We start from the raw sequence: 23,277 nt of genomic DNA on the forward strand, positions 1-23,277 counted from the left end.
AGATGACAAGGAATGATGGCTAACTGAATGACCTAGCTGTGCTGAGGTAGTGAAAATGATGTAGCTAAATATATTGACTTTCGTAATGTTATCGATGCTTTAGCTTCAGAAAGCTCATAAATTGTTACCGTAAAGGAATTGAAAATTAATGGGTAACAGTTCGAATAAAGTATGTCGGTGGGACTTGCTTTCAATTGCCACGTAGCTAAATTTTGGTCTGGATTTGAAGCACCCCATTCATACCTATTTCATATAAACAACCCCAGGCCGGAGGTTCGCGAGAAGGTTTTAGAAAAGATGACAATTTTAACCACGCTACAGAGTAACGTATAAAGGCCAATTTAGCCTTCAATTTTAGAGCAAGGGCGTTTCCAGGAACGAAAAAAGGGCGTTGTAAAAAAGCGTGGCCAAATTGGGGACCCGAGATAACTTTTGTCCCGGGGCCCGTTCCGCCTAGCAGCGACGCTAGACAAACTGTGTCACAACGATGCCAATACAAGATAAGCTATGAATGCGCCATTAGAGCAGATTCGTGTACTGCAAATGTATAACCACGCCTTCAAGGACGCATTGGTCTTGTGGCAGCAGAAGCTTATTGTTCAAGTAATAACAAAAAACTGTCTGGCTATTTATGATATTCAAGACTCACGATATATCGCGACAACTTCTTCTCACATTTCATACTAGGCAAACAACTGCAAATACCAGACGACCTTAAAAGACAGAATTTATCTTTCTATGAAATTTTTCAAAAATGAATACTCTCATTTATAATTAAGAATTTTCAATAATTTTGGCGGGTTAGCAGTGAGACTTATTTAGCTTCAAAATTCAGAATCTATATCTTGAATTGCTGCAAGCAATTTATATTTTACATAGTCCCTCGGTATTTTGGTAAATGTCTATCTGCTTGCACAATATTGTGCAGATGGTCAAAAATCTCATGTTTTTAAAATTCCCGTAAAATGTTTTCTCCAAATTGGATTTTAGGCGATTTTAGATATGTTTTAGAGGAAAAATTTTTATGTAAAACGATGTACGTTTTGCTTTTCTACTATATTTTCCCGGTTCATCACCTTAATGACCGCACTAGACATTTTGCGTCATCCATTTCAAAATCTTCAAACAATCCTATCAAAAATAGCTAATACAGCCGAAACAAACGAATTTAAACTTTCAGATGTTTCATCCATTTACAAAAGATGATTTCATGAAAAAAGTCAGCTTAGTATTGGTATGCTCCTTCAATTCAAGAAATTTCTGACTTATAGAACTCAGATTAATGTAGAAATGCGCTTTGCAATATAGACAGAGATCTGTACATGTTTTGGTGTCTAGTAAAAGACGACTCTATCTGTTTGCAATACGATTGTTACAGCTTCAATTTTACCTTGTGATCACCAGTTTCAATTTCACTATTCTAATAATACATTACTTTACTTCATTTTCGTAATCGACCTTTCAATACATTCTTGCAATCCTGAAATTAATGCCGAAAATGTAACCGCTGAAAAAGAAGCTTCAGTAATGTTTATCTACTCGCTTCAAATCCCACTTCTTTTCCTGTACACTTCGGCCAAATCATATCAGAAGTTAAAGCATAGCTTTTCTCAAAGCAGTGGTAAAGCCGCAGCTGACAACCTCGCAAACGTTTGACAAATTTTAATTCCATCCCATCAAACAATCTTTGGTTGATCTTCGGTTTAAACTAAATAGTGCCAAGTAACATGCTTCACCAAACTTTACAGTATCAATTTTCCTCTGTTACAAAGGTTTCTTGTTTTGCTTTATGGTCGATTATTTGCACGTAATGACTAAGATGAAGAAAAATACAGTCTACAATCCCAAGCACATTTTCATTTAGCCAAATAGATGGATGTAAAGGTATTTATTGACCGCCACCGCACCATTGATATTTAGAGTGCATGCAAAAAAGCAATTCAAGAGACACCCGCGGCTATACAATTTTCCATTAAAGGTGATAAGAATTTAATGAACACTTCAATCAAAGTCAAAAAATAGCAGAAATGCACAATGTACTCCAGCATTGTTCAAGCTAAATCCTGGCACTCATTTGCAATTGAAAGTGAAGTCTGCACGCAGGCTACATATCTATTCGATTTAGAGACTTTTCTGATGTTTATAACAGGAACTGCTTCTTATAACTTTTGTTCTCGGCAAATTCATGAAAAAACTCTAACATACAAACAATTCTTGATCATTTTTACCCAACTATACAACAAAACGATTAGCAGTGAGCAATCAGCTTTAAGCAAGCAACCCAGTTATTCCGAAATTATAGAAACTCCGTAAAAGAAAATTACTAAGTTGTATGTTAAAGAAAAAATTAAAAAGCTTACAAAATACATCTTTAATACAGTGTACAACAGATAAAATCTTTAAGTCAAAAGTGTCCATGCATTCAAGTGACTGGTCAATTATCTTTGTGCTTCATACCCCTCAACTAAAAAGAAAAAAAAGTAACTTACAATAGAAGAAATATATTTAAACATGTATAAAAGAAATTCACAGAATAAATGAAAGATAGTATAATAGATTAGAATAGACTACACAACATGGCTGTGCATCAAATACAATTTATACAAACAAAGGGGCATGTTTCAGGGCCATAATTTCATATATATAACTCCATTTCATATAACTTTGAAGTGACTCTCCAAAAATGCTTGGAAGATAAGAACTATTCTTCATATTTTACTTCTCTCAAGCGTTCCGCTTCCGATCAGCAGTAAATAGATATATTGTATATAAATAACTAACAGTATTTATCATAAAAAGTAGCAAACTATTTTACAGATGATGAAAAAATTTTAAAACATGCTCATAACAATGGTTCTGTGGCATGAACTACAAGGAACAATACCATAAATACATCAGAAGACCAGTTTTTTATCAAAAAATGAGGAGGGGAAATGTTAGCATCACTTACTGTACGTTGCCATGTCAATTTCAGCTGGCAGCTGGCTGACATTTACTTCAAATCGATCTTGCACATCATTGAGAACTTTAGCATCATTCTCTTCAGACACGAAAGAGATTGCCAAACCTTTCGTTCCAAAACGACCAGCTCTTGCAACCTGAGCAGATGGATACAATAAATTACATGGAATGGCAACAATATTATCAATGTTTTTACAAAATAACCACCCATTAATTGACATTGGAATGATGGTAATATACCTGTTGATAACAAATGTTACAATAAAAATCAAAAGATTGTTGTTCAAGTAATAACAAAAACTGCCTGGCTTTTAATGATATTCAAGATTATCTCAAAGCAACTTCTCAAACTCAACAGATAAAAACAAATTATATATATACTGAAACAGCCATGTGTGTTGCAAAATTCTCACTCTGAATAGAAAGTGAATTTGATCACATACTGGACCAACATTCAGATTGGTTCAGATTGAATTATAGAAAAAATCAACAAAATGCAAAAAAACAGTAAAGAAATCTGGGTTACCCTGTGTAGGTATGTATCTGAATCTTCTGGCATATCGTAGTTAATGACAATGTTCACTCTTTCAATGTCCATCCCTCTGCCAAAAAGGTTAGTTGCTACCAAAATTCTTTTTTGGAAATCTTTGAATTGCTTGTATCGAGACAGTCTGTAAAATATTACAAAACATTCATAAACAAGGATAATTAATTAAGAGCCAATGATTCTAGCCAACATCAAATTTTTGTGGCTGGTCTTTCAAATTTGTCTCCAGCGTATATATTGTCAACAAATATAATTTATATCACTGTCAATAATGCTAATAACTCAAAAAAAGATATAAGCGTGCATATAAGCGTGCATATAAGCGTGGAAACTTTCCCTAAATGTTTTTGCTTTTTCAATGACTTGTCTACATTGATAACTGATGAAAACAAAAGTTGAAATTCTTGCAGAAATTTCTTTGTAACTCCATGTTTCAACCTTAATGTGACCATCAGGCAACAGAAATATAGGCATTAAACATGAAACTCAGAGTTGCAACTAAGAACCATCCTGTTCTATATACCAAAGCTTGTACAGAACTGCCTATAGGACATCAAGCACTATAAGGCAGGCCAGTAAAACAGTCATTTTCGTATCAATATTTATACACTTATATGGCAACAAAATAATATATATATTATTGTTCAATGGCCTTAACCAGGACTAATAAGCTAAAGATGAAAGAAACAACTGCCTTCACTACAGTTAAACTTCCAGGGTTGCCCTAATAACAGTTTGCTCATTTCATGGAGTTATTTGGCATTTCATTCTGCAGCCTTCATTCATTTCATTACCTCACCGAAGTAACAAATAACAACAGCTGGCTGATAACAAAAAATTTGAAAAATCAAATAAAGATATAAATGCATAATGAACAAAATAAACAACTATATACTTCAGTCTTGTAATATAGACGCGCGATCCCTCAGATTGTCCAAGGCGTGCAAATCATTGCACGTGCAAAACAAAGGATTTGCCATAAAACTTCTTAAAAATTGCTTATGTTTTGAAGGTTTTAAAAGCAGCGGCAAATCAGAGTTGCCAATTTCAAAAGCAATTCGGTCATTTTCCAAGGTTTTGTTTAAGCATTTCCTCATGGGATTTAACAACGGCATCACAAAGTAGTTACAACAATATCGCTCAACATCTTCACTGTTCGCTTGATTATTCTGTCTTCAGTGATCATGGCGAAAAGAAACAAAGTTGAGCTGGTGACATTTGGGAAAGAACGGAATTATTGTAAGACTTTGGTCGAAGCAACCAAAGCTAGAGAAGGAGGAGGAAACCAAAGAAAGCTCTGAGTAAGAAGAGATGATGACTGTACTGCTTTTAAATTATTTTACACTGTTATCGAATGATTTTTAGGGTTAAGAGCTGAAAAAACTTGCTTTTGAGTTCAAAGAAAGTGTGTTAATTTCCATCTTTGTGTCATTTCTCTACCCATTCCTTGATTGTTTGCTGGGTTCCATATTATTGTGAAAGGACAGATCAAATGGTAATATATTTTTTAAGAATATCCGCTATGATATCCGCTACATTAATGATGATACTGAAGTCAGTGATGCTGCATGGTAATTACTCGACAAAATGGTAATTTCTGAGAGCAACTGATATTTTTTCAACTGAGATATCTTTAAATATGATCACAAAAAGATTCTACAATTATATACTTGCTAGAAAATTTATTAGCTAATTAAATTTAACATCTTCAAAGAAGAACAAAAACAGTTTTTCCGTCAATTTCCTTGTTTTCTGTTAAGTTTATAACACAGAAGGTCTTCTTGAAAGCAGTACTCTATAGTAGTTCTTGACAACAGGAATGAGGAATAACAGATAAAAAAGTGATCCACATCACAACACAAAGTATTCAAAACATGTGAAACATCGCACACAGCCTATTTTCATATTACAAAGACCCTATATATATACTTTAGCTTGAAGTTGGTATTTACCTTTCTTCCTGTGGCATTGCTCTGTGAATACAAATGGCAGGGAAGTTCTGCTCTGTCAGTAACCCAGATAGAGCCATACACCGCTGTACTGATTTAACAAATATTATCACCTAAAAAGAGATTTGACTTATTTTTAGTCAAAGATGAGTGGTTTTATAAATTTAAATCATAAAATATATATATAATATAATGAATTATCAATTTTATAAGACTACAATTTTATTCATTAAGAAAAGTGCCCAAGGAAATTTCATCAAACCAAGGGGTCTTCAGAAACATAAAAAAATAACACTGCAAAAAAATCTGTTGAAATATGGATCCTATTGGGTATAAGCAAACTGATTTTTCAAAAATAAGGTAGTATGAAAGGTATGCAATGCTGACATGTATCTATACCTGATTGAACTCTAGAGCATCAAGAAGATCAAAGAGCTTTCTGTTTTTCTCATTATCCCTCAGTTTACAATAATGTTGTCTCAGTCCATGCAAGGTTAGCTTGGTCTCATCATCAATGTATACCTCCATTGGCTATTTAGAGAAAAATGCTTGTTGAATTGAGCTGAAAAACTAAGAGAGGGCAAAAATGACTATTTGGTGCATAATGTGAAACAAGGCCACATGCCTGTAAACAGAACAAAATCTTTTATGCAGTTTCAATGTAAAACACATGTAAAATTCAAGTTTCTGAACCTAAGTTTGCAAGCTTGCAAGCTAGAAACAAAGTCTTTGTGATCAAATTTTAGATGTACTATGTATGTTAGTGTACAAAGCGACTTACAGGTACAAATTACAAGAAATTGGCAAAATGTTGCAAAATGCATACACACAGGTCAGTACAATGTAATTTGGTAAGATGCAACCTGAGTTTGTACAAGCCGCTGACTCTGTTGGCATTGTTGAAATCTTCTTGCCTTGCCACCAGGAGTTACTTGATGATATTTACAAACATCCTTGATAACTAAGAACATCTTTACAAAATGCTCCAAGAAGCATGTTGATGTGACCACTGCCACTGAAGTGTCACCATTCCAACAAAGAAACAACTTCCCTTTCAAATGATTGAGGATGAAATGAAGGGTAGCTGCTGATATTGCATGAAAAAGTGGACTGGTGGTAACTGAATTATCCACTCTAGGTGAAGCAGGGTTTGAAGTTATTCAATCAAAAATATGAAATGTTTGTGGCACAATGAGGATCATGTCATGGTTTTTTTGTTCATGGAAGCGAGGGCATGGAGGCTTTGATAGTGTACTAAAGTGAAAGTATTGGTGACTTGTGATAACTGAGGATGGGGAAGAATGACAGTGACAAGTTCAGAATAAATAGCTGCACAGGAATTTGTGTGAGAACAGACTAGAACCGACCCTGCAATTTTCAAGGTTCTGGTTGCTTTCAATTTAATGGGTTGGATAGAGTGCATGTATGGAAGAAGAACGAACAACAGGGAAAGACTCCAACAAAATGCCAGTTGGTGGTGGACAAGCAAACTGACTCTTAGGTGAATTGACAGAATATGGGATCTATTTTATGAATATGGAACTACAGTAAATATATGATGATGGCTGTATGGCACAAAGCATATTTCCAGCAAAGAGAAGATGATCATTGAAAGCCAGGTTGCTGCCCAAACTCTGCAATGACCAATATCAAAGTGAAGGTAAAATCCAAATAAAAGAACTGCTTTCATAATTACATCCTGCATGAATTTCTTGCAGACAGGCCTGATCTCTTTGCTGAGTGTTGCACTGAACATCATCACTTGTTTTTCATGTGGTGTCATCTTGAAAATTTCCTGAACATCTCTCCGCATATCTACAAAAATAAAACAACATTACAGACTATTGCATGTTGTAATGGATAATATTAATTTGCTATCACAAAATCACTCAGAAAAAAACTATATAATAATCAACATCCTAACAATCATCTAAATCATTTAAAATCACATTCTATATACATAACATGCTTAAAAATGATAGTAAATAGACTCTAAGAAAACCCTTTCAAATCAGTAAGACTTTTTATATATAGCTTGACAGTATCAAAACATACCCAACGCTTCAAGCATCTTGTCACATTCATCAAGGATAAAATGCTTTATATGCTTGAGATTCAGAACTCTGTCTTTTGCCAATGCCAAGATCCTACCAGGTGTTCCAACTACAATATGGGGGCAGTTTGTTTTCAGAACTTGTTCATCCTTCTTTATGCTTATTCCACCAAAGAAAACCCCAACTTTGATCGTAGACATGTACTTTGAAAAACGCTCATACTCTCTGCTTATCTGAAAAGCAAGTTCTCTTGTATGACAAAGGACCAAAACCAGCACTTGATTGTCAACAGGTTCAATTTGCTGCAAAGTTGCAAGAACAAAGACAGCTGTTTTGCCCATTCCACTTTTTGCCTGGGATACAATATCCATTCCAAGAATTGCTTGTGGAATACACTCATGCTGAACTAAAATAAAAAGTAAAAGTATTCAGTGAAATCCTACAACATTTATAAAACTTGTATGTATAAATATTAATTCTATAAAAAGCAGGCTGCATTCTCTATGGAAAGCATGTTATTCGCAGGCCCAGGATGATTCTATCTTTAAGTTCATGGTAGAATTAGTTTGATTTATGTTTGGTTATTTATCAAACTTTATAACTAGGTTAAGCATCATGCTTGCACTTGATTATTTGCAGCTCTGAACATCTATTTTTCACACCTGCCCTTTGCTATTAAATTGAAGCTTATCACTGTAAAACTTGACAAAAACCAATATTTCAATATGTCTTGGTCTGGGCTTTGGACATAAAATCCATCATAAAGCCTGTAGCAAATAAAAGTTACAACACAAAGATTGAATAAAGGAAAACAGATTGAATTTAAAAGTAACGTAAATTTTAAATAGTTGAAGAATTTCAAAATGGCTGTGTTGAAATTTCAAGTGTTACCTGTTTCAAGTTAGGATCAACTATTTGAGGAAAGATAAACAAAAATAAGAGCCAAAACACCAAAAGGGCCTAACTTAACTAAACTGCCGATTTGTTAGAAAGCAGTTTTATAAAATAGCATGTCAACACAAAGAAAATGCAAAAGAAGGAAAGTTCCCCAACCTTCAGATGGATGTTCAAAACCGCAGTCAACAATGGCCCTCAGAAGTTCTGGCTTCAACAGAAAATCTCTGAATCCTGAACTGTGGATACTGACGTAGGTTCCTTTGACTTCTTTTTTGGCTTGCTCAATTGCATTCGTGGATTCATTTGGTGCCTCATTGTCACTCGCCTCTTCGTAATCCAAAAGCTCGTTCTCAGCTTCTTCGGCCATTTCTTTAGTCTGACTTTTCCCCTTTAGCAATGGAGGAAATCTGTAGAAACAATTTGCAAAATAATTCAAAAATTCAATTTGCACAGATATTAAATCAAGCTTAAATCAAAACTGGTGCCTCTATTTCACAAAACAATGACGGTTTCAGTTTGAGTCAACAGTTTACTGTCAGCAAAGTCCTGTCGAAAATCGATTTGACTTTGATATATTTCTATGAGTCATTCAAGAACATAAAAACTTTTCTCACAAGTGGCTCGTGGATTTTATAATATTTAAAAACCCTCATCTGGCGGAACATTGTTCAAAATGGGGGTCTACAACCCTAAATGTTATTGTCTTAATAGTGTATGTCTATGGAAATGCGTAAATAAGAGAAAATAATGCAAGGTGGATATAAAAAAGTTGCTTATTTTGAATTTCAGCACAGTATTTTAACTGGCTGTGTAGCGATTAAGGCGATTCGTAAAAGATCCTACATGAAATCCTCACCTGAAAAGTTACCAGTTTTCACCTTCAACGGAAAGAGGAGCCGAAGAGATGCTAGGTGGGATAACAAGAGGTTAATCTGGGAACGAGGCAGAAGAAGCATGTTGTATCCAATGAGGTTTTTACACTGATCAGTGGGTTTTTACCTCATTGGTTGTATCAGGCACCGCAGAACGTTGAGAAAAGGGGGGGGGGGGGGATTTCCGAAAAAGTGGGGGAATTAAAACCGTATAAAAATAGGCTTTACTGATAGTCTATTACTTAATATTTGGCATTTTTTGCAAAAGTGTGTGTGGGGGGGAGGCTAAAGCATCCTAGCCCCCATGCTCCGTTGAGCCTGCGAATATAGGGACAAAGCCAAAAAAATATTTTCGGAGGGGTACAGAAATGATTTCTGCCGACAAAAAGGGCGTGTCTCTCCCTTTAAGCTAAGATATGTTGATAGAGAGCTTATTCTAAACTGGATTTGGGCTAGTTTCTTGAAGCTGGAATTCAAAATTGCGGAGTTTGATATGAAATTCTTAGCCTGATCTCAGGCTATGAAATTCTGTAGAGTAAGAAAATTCAAAGAAAACAAGAAGAGAATATTAGTTATTCAATCATTTCTCTTATCACCTCTCTTTGTAATAAAACAGTCCGACTGTGCTGATGCTGAAAAGGTTTTTGATTGCGAATGTGATACAAAGGCAATACCTCTAGGATACAGCAGAATTTCAACCAACACCCAGGGCTGCCAAGATGGGGCAGAGGGGGCAGAGGGGGCAGAGGGGGCAGAGGGGGCAGATGGGGGCAGATGGGGGCAGAGAGGACAGTGGCTTCAACAAATGCCAGTTTGTTTCAGTTTTGCACTGAATGGTGTCCGAAAGGAAGTTTGTGCAAAATTTGACAAAACTCAGTCTTCAACAATTGTACAAATTGGGCTTAAAAGCGTATGTAGAAATCTGTTGTCAAATGCTTTCACAGTCTAAAATTAGCGGTAAAAGGGCTTGACAAAGCGGAAGGAGGACTGTTCGCTGCTGAGCATCTATGTCCACTGCCTTGGACATTAAGTGAATCTTGCAAAAAGTGAGTCAATAGAAATGGACTTGGTGTTGTTCAAGTTCTCTACAATTTCATTGAGGCCAACAGCAAAAGGAATGCAATTTCAATCGATTCTACAATGTAATGGATAAAGTTTTGGAAGCAATCTATGCTCGATTTAGTGATAGAGACTCATCACATTTTATATCCTTTGGCGTAACAGAGGCATCTAGTGCCCTAAGCAAAAAACTGCTACGGGACATCTATTTACGGACAGCAACAAGATCACATTCAACGGCGTGAGCATGTAAAACACAATAGAAAAAGATAAAAATGAGAATTATTCTCTTGTTAGCTAGGTGGAACTGAGTTTTAGCGCTTCAGTTGAAGAACTTTCAAAGTTTTGCTCCGTCTACCAAATAGATTCTGAGTTTCTGACCTCCAAGAAATGGATCGCAAGCTGTTCAATAATCACAAGAATAGGCAGATAAGCAAAAAAGTGTGTGAATTTCTGAAAGCGATGCAAATCATGTTAACAAAATGATATCAATAAAATAATCGAAAATATTTGGTTGATGTCGTGGAAGAGATTTGTGAAGTTCTAAAAATGCTTATTATTTAACATCATTTTAATGACGTTACATTTTAACCATTTTTTATTTACATTAGAAGCTCACATGCGTTAGGGTATACTCCGTATTTGGGCGTCATTATTTTTCGGGCAAAACATTTTCAGCCCCCCCCCCCCTACCTGAACTCACACCGTACGCCTATGAGTTCGCGCTTTACAGCACTAGAAATTAAATTTCATCATGGTGCTCTTTCATCACCAGGGGCCCTATTTCATCATGGTGCTCTTTCAGATTATGGGACTAAAATTGAAAAATTCTAAAAAAGATTTTTACAACGCTGCCTCAGTTTCGTTTTCAGTTACGTCATTACGAGGTCAATGGTGGCCAAAATTTGACATGCTGTATATTTGTATTGGTTTAAAGTTGTCAAATTTATAACGAAGTGATGCATGTCACAGTTCGTAACCCAGCCATAAGAAAGCTGAATACAGGTAATGGTGCTATTTTACTTTTATTTTTTAATTCATCCACAGCTGCTCCTTGTGGGTCTGTTGTTTTGCATATACCCCCGGGGGTTCCCCCCCGCGCCCCCCATACCCACACGTTCACCATATGACACAGACCGCAGGGACTACGGGCGAGACATGCCATGGATTGGTTAGGAAAAAAGTGGAGTAAATTTAATTGTTCTAGGCACACATAGGATGCAAATGACCAGTCCATAAGCCCACATGCGAGGCCCTTACAAGGAGGGTTGACATTATTTCATTTTCATAACGAAATCTTGTCAATATTTTATATTTTAAAGTTAACAAATAAAGTATTTCAAAATTATCAAAAGGCCCATCCTGCTTCCAATTAAGGAATTGGATTTATTAATTCTTTGATACCAACTAAACTGAAGTATATGCTTGCTACTCGCTCTATCTATGAATAGCTTGGTGGGGGTCTGAAAACACTTAAAAGATACTCTCTCTACTTTGACTTAGTTCACTTCTATATACAGTAAAAACCCGCGTGTAAGATATCCTTTTTTCAGAGTTTGGCAAACACAGGTTCTTGTATTATGGGGGTACTTGTTGACAGTTTAGGCTAAATAGGTTCTTAGCTAGGTTCTTAATTTCTACAGAGTATATATTGTTTTTGATTATCAGAAAATAACATTAAATCTGGTCTGTTTTTCATTATAAATAATTATTAGTGTACCAATGTTGCCAAAAGCCCATCAAAAACTAAGACTATAGTTAATATTAGGTATATAAAATAGTAGCAATAATTGTTTTTCAACAACAGCTCAAATTTAACATTGTGCATTTCAAGTTTTTTTAACTTATTATTTTTGAGTTTTTAGTTAATTCAATTTATTGTCCCCTTTTTGGCATTTGGTAAGAAAGTCTATGAATTTAATGGTTAAACCCCACATAGAAGAATATGTTCATTATGGCTAAACAGGTTCTTATATTTTAGAGTATTAAAAAAGCAAATTTCTGCCAGAAGGTTCTTAAATCCCTAGGCTCTTACCTGTGTGTTTTACTGTATCCCAGTGCTTTGATAATCTATTTGGTCAATTTGTAACAGCTTTTAATTGACTGGCATCCTCAGGAAATATTTAGAGTAAATATCAGCTTCTTCTACTTATAATTCCTATCTTCCTCTCATCTTTTCCACAACAAAATTACCACCATAGGGAGAGTAGTCAGGGCTGTTAGTCAAACAATTGTGCAAATTGTGATATCAGCATCAAGTTTCACAAAGAGGGGCAATTTGATAAGCTGAAAAAATAGGATATGGAACCCAACTGAAAATCGCCTGCTTCAGTTTTTTTTAGACTGGGGTACTTTGCCCCAAGACTCTAGCAGCGATATGACGATATCTCTGCTGTAAGTAAGTTCAATAACATGAAAATTTGCAGCAAGGGGCAGTTTGACCAGCTAAAAATGATAGCATATAGATCCCAACTTAAAATGCCCCTTGTTCTATTTTTAGATTAGGGAACTTTGCCCTAGACCTTTTTTACAGTATTATCGTATTTAAATCTTACTTTGGTTCAACAGTGTGAAACTTTGCAATAAAGAACAGTTTGATACGCTGAAAATACTAGGATAGAGACCCCAACTGAAAATTACCCCCATGTGCTATTATTAGACTGGGGTATTTTGCCCCAAGACTCCTCTAACAATGTGGATTTGATATCTTAGCTGTAGTTAGGTACAATAGCATGGAACTGTGCAGCAAGTGGAAGTTCGATACCTGAAAAAGATGGCAGTTCGATAGGATATAGACCCTGACTGAAAAGTGTTTCGTTAAGAAATATAGACCACTACTTTGCCCTCGACCTTTACAGACCGTAAAAATTTTCAAACTGTTTCATCGGCTTATTTAACTTTGTTTATGTTGTTTTACCTTAGCTATTTTGTAGTTAGCAATTATTGTAGTTAACGACTATCAACAACTTTATATAGTAAGACAAAACCTGTAATTAAATGATCTGCTGAAATTTTTTTTTTAGTTTTTGAGTTTATTACACTAGGTGAGCAAAAGTATTTATGCATGACCCCCACAAAATGCAAACTTTTTATAGCAAACCAAAATTCAAATAGCTAAAACAAGTTAAATTAAAGTTTTAAGATGACCATATAGGATGTTGGTCGGGAAATAATGAGAAATTTATCAAGGCATGGTAATGAAAATGAAAAATGCAGATGTTTCCTTTGTTTCATCTCATTTCACAGCGATATTGACCACTGCTAAAACATGAAAATTGAGCTATGATGATAGGAGTACCTGTAATTTATTTACAGCAGAAAAGGTTTTTCTTTGCAAAAACCTGTAAGATTTCATTAAGACCAACTTGGAAATACTTACTCCTCCAAGTAAGTTTTAAGTGCCTCCAAGTAAAACAGGGAGCAATTTATAATCAGATACTTTGGAAAATGGTTTTGCTCCAAAAATTGAAGAAATAGAATCTTGTTTGTGTTGTCACAAATTGTCGAAAATTTTGTTTTTGATGAATTATTTGGAGGTGTACCATGAAAGTTTGCTCAAAAACGTCAGAAATCGATAGCGATCAGATTCAAAAGCTTGAAGACTATTAACTTAAAGGAGTGTGCTTTCTTTAGACATCTATGCTAAAATGAATTTTACAAGTCATAGCACAATACTCTGAGAAAAAGACGATACAATAATTACGAGGGATCTCTTCCACTAAGAGATAATAGAGGAAAAGAGACAAATATCCAACTTGATTTCAAGAATCAAATGGCACCTTTAGAGTAAGGACCTTCTGTCATTTTGGCAAAAAGACATGCAACTACTACCTTTTATATTGTTTTTCATCATTCAATTACAATACCAAGAAGGTTGTTTAAAGAAAGCATGGCTGAAATATAATAAAGGTAAATGAAAATCGTTTCAGAAATGTGCCTGCAGAAATTCCTGAGATTGAACTTTTGTGTCTGCAAGCACTGCTCGCACACTCGTGCAAATTAATGAGGTCTGGGGGGCTGAGCCCCCCACAAAATTTTTACAGAAGGGCTGTGCCACCCTGAGCCCACCTTCCCCCACCACTACATCCTTGATTTTGATAGCTGTAATGACTTTAATTCAGACTGTTTTTTTTGTTTAGTAAATGTAATTTTTAATTCATTTTTCAGCGCAACATATAAAAAGATGTTTCAATTCAGGAAGTGATCAACTTGGTTCAGTATCAAGTGAGGTACTTTATGCCGGCCATGAGCCGACCACTCTGCTCCAGCGCTGTGCTCTTGCAGTTGGATCTGCACTTATGGGCCTTAAAGAACCAACACGTTCAGGTATGAAATAAACTTAGATTTACAAATTATGTTATACATTAATTGAAATAGGATTAGATAACACTGCCATTTAATAATCATGTTTGCTGATCATGAAATTCAAACCATTGTCACTGATCTCACCACACAAATCTGCCTAATCTAATGAACAGCCTTTCCCTTGGCCTATGTAACAAAAATTGACAAAATTTGAATAATATCTTATAATGAATTTAAAATAGTTCTATTTTTCAAAAGTCTCTGCCTTTTACAAAATGTCCTATTTTTAAATATCAGTTCATTTTAGCTGATCTTATTCACATTATTATACATACCGAATGTTATCTGTCAAACAGTAATACAATATGTTCAATTAATTCCATTATACAGACATGATTGCAGTTCTGGGAGAAACAACTGGCCATTCAGCTCTTAGAAATCTTCATCAACAAATGATTTGCGATTCAGTTGGACAGCAAATTTTAAGGTTTGTCAATTTGGTGACAATATACTATATGGCAGTAGACAGCGATGTGTACAAAACACTTCATGAGTTCTTTCATGTGCTCAAACAACTAACTATTTATTTTTGAAAAATGACTAAATGGCAAACAAAACATTTAGACATTAAATGTTGATAGTTGATGAATATAAAAAACATATTTCATGAAAATTACTTTGATTTAGAGAAGGAAGTATTAAGTGCCAGGAGCCATCGGAGCAGTTTTCATCTGATCTCATTGCCCATAACTGATCTTGCTGCCCTTCGTGTTCTGAGAGTACAAATTGAGCAATCACTCTAGCTTAAATCCTGGTTGTCATTTGTTGCCTTCCTAAACAGAAGGGTTGCAAGGTATAGATTTTGCCAAATAGTGGGTATTTGGTGGACACAGTGTAGGTGTTGTTTTGATTATAACTGCATGGCTATGATCACCTGGCATTTTCAAAAGTATTTTCACAAAAATAATCCAGTTCCTTTATGTCCACTGCATTGTTTTGGATTAGTTCTCTGTTTTCATTATTACTTTAGGTTTTGTTGACTACTAATTTTGTTGAATTTGCAGAGTGACTTGTTCATAAAAGGGGTGCTGCATCTCCACAGTGATTGGCCTGTGTGCACGTGAACCTCTTATAAAATTAGCTAGAACTGAATCCATCTTCTTGCTCAACATCCTTATGACCCTTAGATCTTTTGTATCATAAACAGTACTAGGTTCAAAGAAAAATTTGGGCATTCCCTTGTCCAAGACAAAGTCTTTTTTAGAAAGCTAGATAGACTGACTTGGAGAAACAAAAAGAAATTAGAAAAAAATATTTGCTTTAAGTGGTTAACAGTTTATAGGGTTTTAATGCTTATTGCAATCCGACCACTGTTTTTTGATAAATAAATATACCAATAGATGTTTTGATGGTGTTAGAAAGGTCTTGTCTGAGCTACAATCTACAATTTGAAATGCAATTTGTTCAAAGTTTTATTTGACTGTAGTGCAGCAATTTATTTTGATGTGATCAAGTCTTGGATAACTACATTTTCACTATAAAGGTTGGAGAGGGCAAACTATGTAAGACTTGGAAATGACAATATATCATAATATTTTTTACAAAGGTTCCTTGTAATTTCACAATGCTTTTAGGTGCCTTTTGAAACATCTGATGTTTAATGTTTTTCAGGCAATATTTGCAACATTACATTAGATTTAGGAAACTTTTTGAAAAAGTTTTAGTGTTCTCACTGTCAACCATAAACATTAAGCTATTTCTCATTTTGCTGGTTTTAAATAAACATAGTTGAAAATTTCAACAGTTGCTATTAACATTAGGGAAAGACCTCTTGTGAATTCAACATCTATTAACATGGAATACCTCAGATCATTACCCAATGGGACATTTGGAAAAGAATACACAAAATTCATGGATGGATGTGTAAGTTAGTTCTTTCAAGTTATCAATATGCAAATTTCAATGGTATGGGAAAGATGAAAAATGATGTAAATATTTTACTAATATGAATCTGATTGAGACAAAATTTGCACATAACATTTTCCCCCAAATCAAACTAGCCTCCAGTGTTTGCTACTTGAGCTTCATTTTCTAATAAGAATATGTTATATCTACATTAACCTATGAATCATGTTACAAAGGGAATTGATACCCAAGTTTATTTGTTCATGTTTTATTAGATAAAGAATGCACATCATATTTAAATAGCTATATTTTTTGTTTAAATTTGAATTTTTGACACCTTTCTTTAAGAAATTTTGTTGGCTTCCTATTAGATACATGTTTTCATCTAGTTGACAAATATCTTTTAGCTTTTGTTATAGTGAGCTTTATTTGCTCAAGTTTGTGGTGAATTATGTAATTTATTCTAAAAATATTGTAAATGATGTATTTTTTTCTTGTGTAATTTTACTGAAGATACATGTTTACCTGTCTTTTATATGTAAAATGAAATTCCCTATAAATAGAGCTGGACAAACTTTTTTTCATGGTACAAGGTGGTTCAGTGGGTGGGTTTCATGCTTAACTCCATCATCAGGCAGCTGTTCTTGTTAATCACCTACAAGAAATCATACACTCATTGTGACATTTTTTTGTCTCCCTTTAGGATATCAGTGCAGATACAAGAGATCCTGTGAGTCTCCTAGCTATGGATTTGTATCATTGAACATTTCTAGCTATACCCAGCAAGTTTAAATTTGCATAAATCTGTTTCAGTAGGCATGTTAAGTGGCAGTAGGTTTTTGTAGTTTTTTCCATGTCAAGAGGAAATATTGAAGCACCTTTATCCCTCTTGATGTAAACCCTTTTGCTGTAGACTCTTCTTGTTTCTCCCTTCAAACTCAATTCATTGTGATATGATTTTTAGATCTTTCATCATTACATGTTTAAGTTTTATAGCTGATTTTAGATAAAGGAACATTTTATGATTTCTTTAAAAGAGATGATCCCTGATTGTGAAGAAACTTAGGAAGTGAGCAAATTTCCATCATTCTTTATGTTGCAATTTTCCATTCAGGTTCGATTTGTGGACCACGAGGAACTAGTATGTTAGAAACTTAGAAACTAGAAAGTTAGAAAGTGAAAATATCTCCATGGTCCTCTATGTTGCAATTTTCCATTCAGGTTCGATTTGTGGACCACGAGGAACTAGTTTGTTAGAAACTTAGAAACTAGAAAGTTAGAAAGTGAAAATATCTCCATGGTCCTCTATGTTGCAATTTTCCATTCAGGTTCGATTTGTGGACCACGAGGAACTAGTATGTTAGAAACTTAGAAACTAGAAAGTTAGAAAGTGAAAATATCTCCATGGTCCTCTATGTTGCAATTTTCCATTCAGGTTCGATTTGTGGACCACGAGGAACTAGTATGTTAGAAACTTAGAAACTAGAAAGTTAGAAAGTGAAAACATCTCCATGGTCCTCTATGTTGCAATTTTCCATTCAGGTTCGATTTGTGGACCACGAGGAACTAGTATGTTAGAAACTTAGAAACTAGAAAGTTAGAAAGTGAAAACATCTCCATGGTCCTCTATGTTGCAATTTTCCATTCAGGTTCGATTTGTGGACCACGAGGAACTAGTATGTTAGAAACTTAGAAACTAGAAAGTTAGAAAGTGAAAACATCTCCATGGTCCTCTATGTTGCAATTTTCCATTCAGGTTCGATTTGTGGACCACGAGGAACTAGTATGTTAGAAACTTAGAAACTAGAAAGTTAGAAAGTGAAAACATCTCCATGGTCCTCTATGTTGCAATTTTCCATTCAGGTTCGATTTGTGGACCACGAGGAACTAGTATGTTAGAAACTTAGAAACTAGAAAGTTAGAAAGTGAAAATATCTCCATGGTCCTCTATGTTGCAATTTTCCATTCAGGTTCGATTTGTGGACCACGAGGAACTAGTATGTTAGAAACTTAGAAACTAGAAAGTTAGAAAGTGAAAATATCTCCATGGTCCTCTATGTTGCAATTTTCCATTCAGGTTCGATTTGTGGACCACGAGGAACTAGTATGTTAGAAACTTAGAAACTAGAAAGTTAAAAAGTGAAAATATCTCCATGGTCCTCTATGTTGCAATTTTCCATTCAGGTTCGATTTTTGGACCACGAGGAACTAGTATGTTAGAAACTTAGAAACTAGAAAGTTAGAAAGTGAAAATATCTCCATGGTCCTCTATGTTGCAATTTTCCATTCAGGTTCGATTTGTGGACCACGAGGAACTAGTATGTTAGAAGCTTAGAAACTAGAATGTTAGAAAGTGAAAATATCTCCATGGTCCTCTATGTTGCAATTTTCCATTCAGGTTCGATTTGTGGACCACGAGGAACTAGTATGTTAGAAACTTAGAAACTAGAAAGTTAGAAAGTGAAAATATCTCCATGGTCCTCTATGTTGCAATTTTCCATTCAGGTTCGATTTGTGGACCACGAGGAACTAGTATGTTAGAAACTTAGAAACTAGAAAGTTAGAAAGTGAAAATATCTCCATGGTCCTCTATGTTGCAATTTTCCATTCAGGTTCGATTTGTGGACCACGAGGAACTAGTATGTTAGAAACTTAGAAACTAGAAAGTTAGAAAGTGAAAATATCTCCATGGTCCTCTATGTTGCAATTTTCCATTCAGGTTCGATTTGTGGACCACGAGGAACTAGTATGTTAGAAACTTAGAAACTAGAAAGTTAGAAAGTGAAAATATCTCCATGGTCCTCTATGTTGCAATTTTCCATTCAGGTTCGATTTGTGGACCACGAGGAACTAGTATGTTAGAAACTTAGAAACTAGAAAGTTAGAAAGTGAAAATATCTCCATGGTCCTCTATGTTGCAATTTTCCATTCAGGTTCGATTTGTGGACCACGAGGAACTAGTATGTTAGAAACTTAGAAACTAGAAAGTTAGAAAGTGAAAATATCTCCATGGTCCTCTATGTTGCAATTTTCCATTCAGGTTCGATTTGTGGACCACGAGGAACTAGTATGTTAGAAACTTAGAAACTAGAAAGTTAGAAAGTGAAAATATCTCCATGGTCCTCTATGTTGCAATTTTCCATTCAGGTTCGATTTGTGGACCACGAGGAACTAGTATGTTAGAAACTTAGAAACTAGAAAGTTAGAAAGTGAAAATATCTCCATGGTCCTCTATGTTGCAATTTTCCATTCAGGTTCGATTTGTGGACCACGAGGAACTAGCATATGTTATGCTCAGATACAGACAGATACACGATTTCACTCATTTGTTGACTGGATTTCCTAGTGTATCGTATGTATAAATTTTGCTACTAAATATCAATAATACCTTGCATTTATTCCAAATGGTGGTTTCAACCCAAATTCTTGCTAGCTCTTCGCATTAAGATGTATCGTTGGCAATTTTTCCTGATTTGTTGAAGTCGCTGTCTGGATTGGTTTTCAGTAGTTAAGACTTCGTGAATACCCAGGGTTAATGGGTGTAAAATTGTTTAAAGTGTTGCTAAAGTTGTCTTTATTGCAGATAGAATGCTTCCTTTTTTGGAATTTTAATGGACAATCTAGTATTTGACAAAAATGCATGAAGTTACATTGTCAAGCAGAATTCAACAAAGAAAATCCATGAATTACTTTGAAATTACATTAAAGAGGTTAGTTACGACATTCCGGTTAAATAAATGTATAAACGTTTCGACTCCACTGGTGCTACAGATCTTATTTTTTGAATTACAGTGTTCCGAATGAAATAGCAGTCAAATGGTTTGAAATGGTCCACTTTGGTCTTCCAATGTGTGCATTAGCCGCGATTTTCGCACCAATGAGACTTTCAAGCAGGTAACATCTTCTTATTTACTCCGAAAGTCGTTAAAAGCTTTTTAAACGTTTGATTGATGTGTAGTTAAATTACAAATGGATGGAAAATGAAATCAGATTTCAAAACTCCGAAACCTTTTTGTGTCGGAGAAATGCTAATATCAAATGCTGGTAATGCAATATTATAATTTTACTTGCACAGAAATACCAGTTAACGCGGCAATTGCTGCTATCGCGGCAATATTGACTCCAAGTTAATTTGCTTTCTGTTTCGATTAAATGCCTCGTTTCCAACTTGGGTATTACAATCTAAGGGAAATTAACCATTAACGAGATAAGTATCCGCTAAAAAGTGTGAATTTTGCGCCAAAAGACCTAGGTTAAATTGAATAAATAGTTTCATTTGCCAAAGGTTGGTGCATTTTGAGTGCCATTCATCAATAAATTGTCATTGTTTCTATAGCAAATTGATAATTTAGTGTTTTTGTAAAATATTGATTATTTGTATCATAGCCTTGATTAAATGTGTTAATAAAAGTAGAAGTAGAAGTGAAATAGAAGTATTAATTTTTATGTCTCTTTCTGTTAATGGTTTGCTTCAACAAGTTTGCAGCTATCGTCGAGCCAATCTAAAATAGCTAAATCATTATGGTGACGATTAGTAATATGGTGACATGGTCCAATAACATATTTTTATTTAATCGTAAATCACAACGCTCACAAATAGTTTTAGCCAAACAGACCACTTGTCGGCAGGGTCCATCCCTTGACCATTATGGAGGATCGCCGACGAATTACGACCAATTAAATTATGCTTCAGTGGCAATATTGTTTTTGAAATGATTAAGTCAGATTATACGTTAGTTATCGGTTGCCCTGAGGAATAAGCTGAAGACAGAAGAGAATAAAATTTAGTGCAATCTGATATCTGAAAATAGTATTTAGTGCAATGTGATATCTGAGAATAATATTTAGTGCAATGTGATATCTGAGAATTATTTTTCGTGAAATCTGATATCTGAGAATGATATTTAGTGCAATCTGATATCCGAGAATAGTATTTAGTGCAATCTGATATCTGAATGAAAATTGATAGCCTTAAAATAACCATTGGTATTTTTATCTATTTTATAAATTTGTCCTTTTATATTCGTTTCTGTTTGGATATAACATAATTTCAATTTGTTTACATATTTCAACTTCTCAAAAAGTTCTCAATCAAGCCGATAAGAGCACCCTCCTGTACTATGGAGACTCTTAAAATATGATGTTAATATTTTATTTGAGCGAGGTCATAACTGTTTCACTTTCTGTTCTCAAAATTTTCTGTTTTCAGTGAAAGAGCAATTTTGCAACGAAACATCATTCCATGGGCACTGTATGCTGGATACAGGTCAAAATTGCTGCTGAATGTTTACTTTGAAAAACACTTTGAACAAAATATTGATGAATTTAGGACGGACATTGGGCTGATACCCTCGCCTTGTATACTGTAAGATTTTGTAAACTTATTCCTTGATTAAATTATTTTATTGAGATGGCTTTTCATTTATTGAAATTCCTCTATAACTAAAAATTTACTCCGAGAAATGGATATGGTGCGATTGTCTCCAATATGCTCACAGGTGGTAGCTGTTTGGGAGTCCTATCACTTCCCACTTTCGGAAATCAGTTTCATTCCCGTTTAATGGTTAGCTTCAATTACTGTTAAGGAATCTATTTCACTTTCAGTTTAATAATTTGTTCCACTAAAATTTAGGAATTTTTCACATTTCCAGTTTATGAATTTGTTCAATTCCTGTTCAGAAATTCGTTTCGTTTCCTGTGAAGGAATTGTTTCATTTCCAAATCAGAAGTTTGTTTCATTTTCAATTAAGAAATTTTTTCTTTTCCGGTTTACAAATTTGTTAAACAAATTTAAGGAGTGGTTTCACTTCCAGTTTTCGAATTTTTCCATTTTCAGTTAAGGAATCATTTCACTTCCGGTGTATGATTTTGTTGAACTTTCAGATGAAAGGGTTTGTTTTATTTCAAGTTTAGGAATTTATTTCATTTTCACTTGCGTATTTTTTCCATTTTCAGTTAAGGCAGTGTTTCCTTTCTAGTTTAGGAATTTATTTTATTCACAGCTTTGGAATTTTTTAATTTTCAATCAAGGAATTTGTTAGTTTCGATTTTGATTAACTTTCGGTTTAGAAATTCGTTGAACTTTCTGCTGAATGGGATGGTTCCCCTAGGTCCTGTTTTCAAACTCTTTTCCCTTTCTATTAAGAAAATGTTTCACTTCTTGTTAAGAAATTTGTGCTACTTCCTGTTTAAAATTAGCGCCACTTGCCACGCCAACTTGTTTCGCTTTACTCCAATGTCTAACTACCCCAATACATTTTGAAATTTTCAAAGTTCAAAGCTACTTTCAATTGAACTTTCAAGTATTTGAATGCCACGCCATTGAAGCGATGCATTGCGCTTGAATCGCTCTTTGTGATTGCACTGTTGGTACTTTGTGGAACATGGTTAAATTTTGTGGAGTCCCTAAGACTGGAAGACTAATACATGGTGATCTAATAGATGCTCAGGAAACCGACCAAAACGCTATTCATAGTTAACAGACAAGATTAATAAGTTCTTCGGTCATGTTAAGATCTAGGTTTAAACCTATGGTTAAAACACAACGTTGGTAGGATTGGACAGATGATGGAAATTTCCTCAAGCCGAAAGATCTCGGAAACGCAAACAAATAGAACGTATTATTTACTGCGGGAATGACATCCATTTAAGAAATCAAAGAAATCCATTACTCTTCATGAGATAAGATCCAGAAATAAGCATGAAACTCTTGTAATTCGACATGAAAT

General features: G+C 34.7%; 2 protein-coding genes across 2 annotated transcripts; one reads left to right on the forward strand and one right to left on the reverse strand.

Annotated features, from left to right (window-relative positions):
• Window positions 1-2,267: 2,267 nt before the first annotated feature.
• Window positions 2,268-9,363, reverse strand: LOC135693779 (ATP-dependent RNA helicase DDX39A). The gene is made up of 9 exons (XM_065212351.2): window positions 9,265-9,363; window positions 8,565-8,815; window positions 7,513-7,917; window positions 7,154-7,272; window positions 5,857-5,988; window positions 5,461-5,570; window positions 3,488-3,632; window positions 2,951-3,098; window positions 2,268-2,464 (listed from the first exon to the last, which is right to left on the reverse strand). Exons 2-9 carry the CDS (start codon window positions 8,773-8,775, stop codon window positions 2,439-2,441), a joined length of 1,296 nt encoding a protein of 431 aa, XP_065068423.1. The 5' UTR covers window positions 8,776-8,815; window positions 9,265-9,363; the 3' UTR covers window positions 2,268-2,438.
• Window positions 9,364-11,215: 1,852 nt separating this feature from the next.
• Window positions 11,216-21,958, forward strand: LOC135693785 (ubiquinone biosynthesis protein COQ4 homolog, mitochondrial). The gene is made up of 8 exons (XM_065212357.2): window positions 11,216-11,344; window positions 14,507-14,665; window positions 15,035-15,131; window positions 16,465-16,567; window positions 17,253-17,279; window positions 19,804-19,901; window positions 20,342-20,443; window positions 21,759-21,958. Exons 1-8 carry the CDS (start codon window positions 11,299-11,301, stop codon window positions 21,916-21,918), a joined length of 792 nt encoding a protein of 263 aa, XP_065068429.2. The 5' UTR covers window positions 11,216-11,298; the 3' UTR covers window positions 21,919-21,958.
• Window positions 21,959-23,277: the final 1,319 nt, after the last annotated feature.

The sequence above is a fragment of the Rhopilema esculentum genome, chromosome 11, assembly GCF_057945365.1.
Source record: "Rhopilema esculentum isolate cy_ngs chromosome 11, ASM5794536v1, whole genome shotgun sequence".
NCBI lineage: Eukaryota > Metazoa > Cnidaria > Scyphozoa > Rhizostomeae > Rhizostomatidae > Rhopilema > Rhopilema esculentum.

What these genes read in the sequence shown, in the direction of transcription:
- LOC135693785 (XM_065212357.2), top strand. Translation starts at nt 11,299, where the DNA reads ATGCATGTCACAGTTCGTAACCCAGCCATAAGAAAGCTGAATACAG. An exon ending in GTTGGACAGCAAATTTTAAG is followed by an intron (nt 15,132 to 16,464) that starts GTTTGTCAATTT and finishes TATTAACATTAG; the next exon opens with GGAAAGACCTCTTGTGAATT. An exon ending in GTGCAGATACAAGAGATCCT is followed by an intron (nt 17,280 to 19,803) that starts GTGAGTCTCCTA and finishes TTTTCCATTCAG; the next exon opens with GTTCGATTTGTGGACCACGA.
- LOC135693779 (XM_065212351.2), bottom strand. Translation starts at nt 8,775, where the DNA reads ATGGCCGAAGAAGCTGAGAACGAGCTTTTGGATTACGAAGAGGCGAGT. An exon ending in GCAAGAAATTCATGCAGGAT is followed by an intron (nt 5,989 to 7,153) that starts GTAATTATGAAA and finishes TTCTCTAAATAG; the next exon opens with CCAATGGAGGTATACATTGA. An exon ending in GCAATGCCACAGGAAGAAAG is followed by an intron (nt 3,633 to 5,460) that starts GTAAATACCAAC and finishes AATATTTTACAG; the next exon opens with ACTGTCTCGATACAAGCAAT.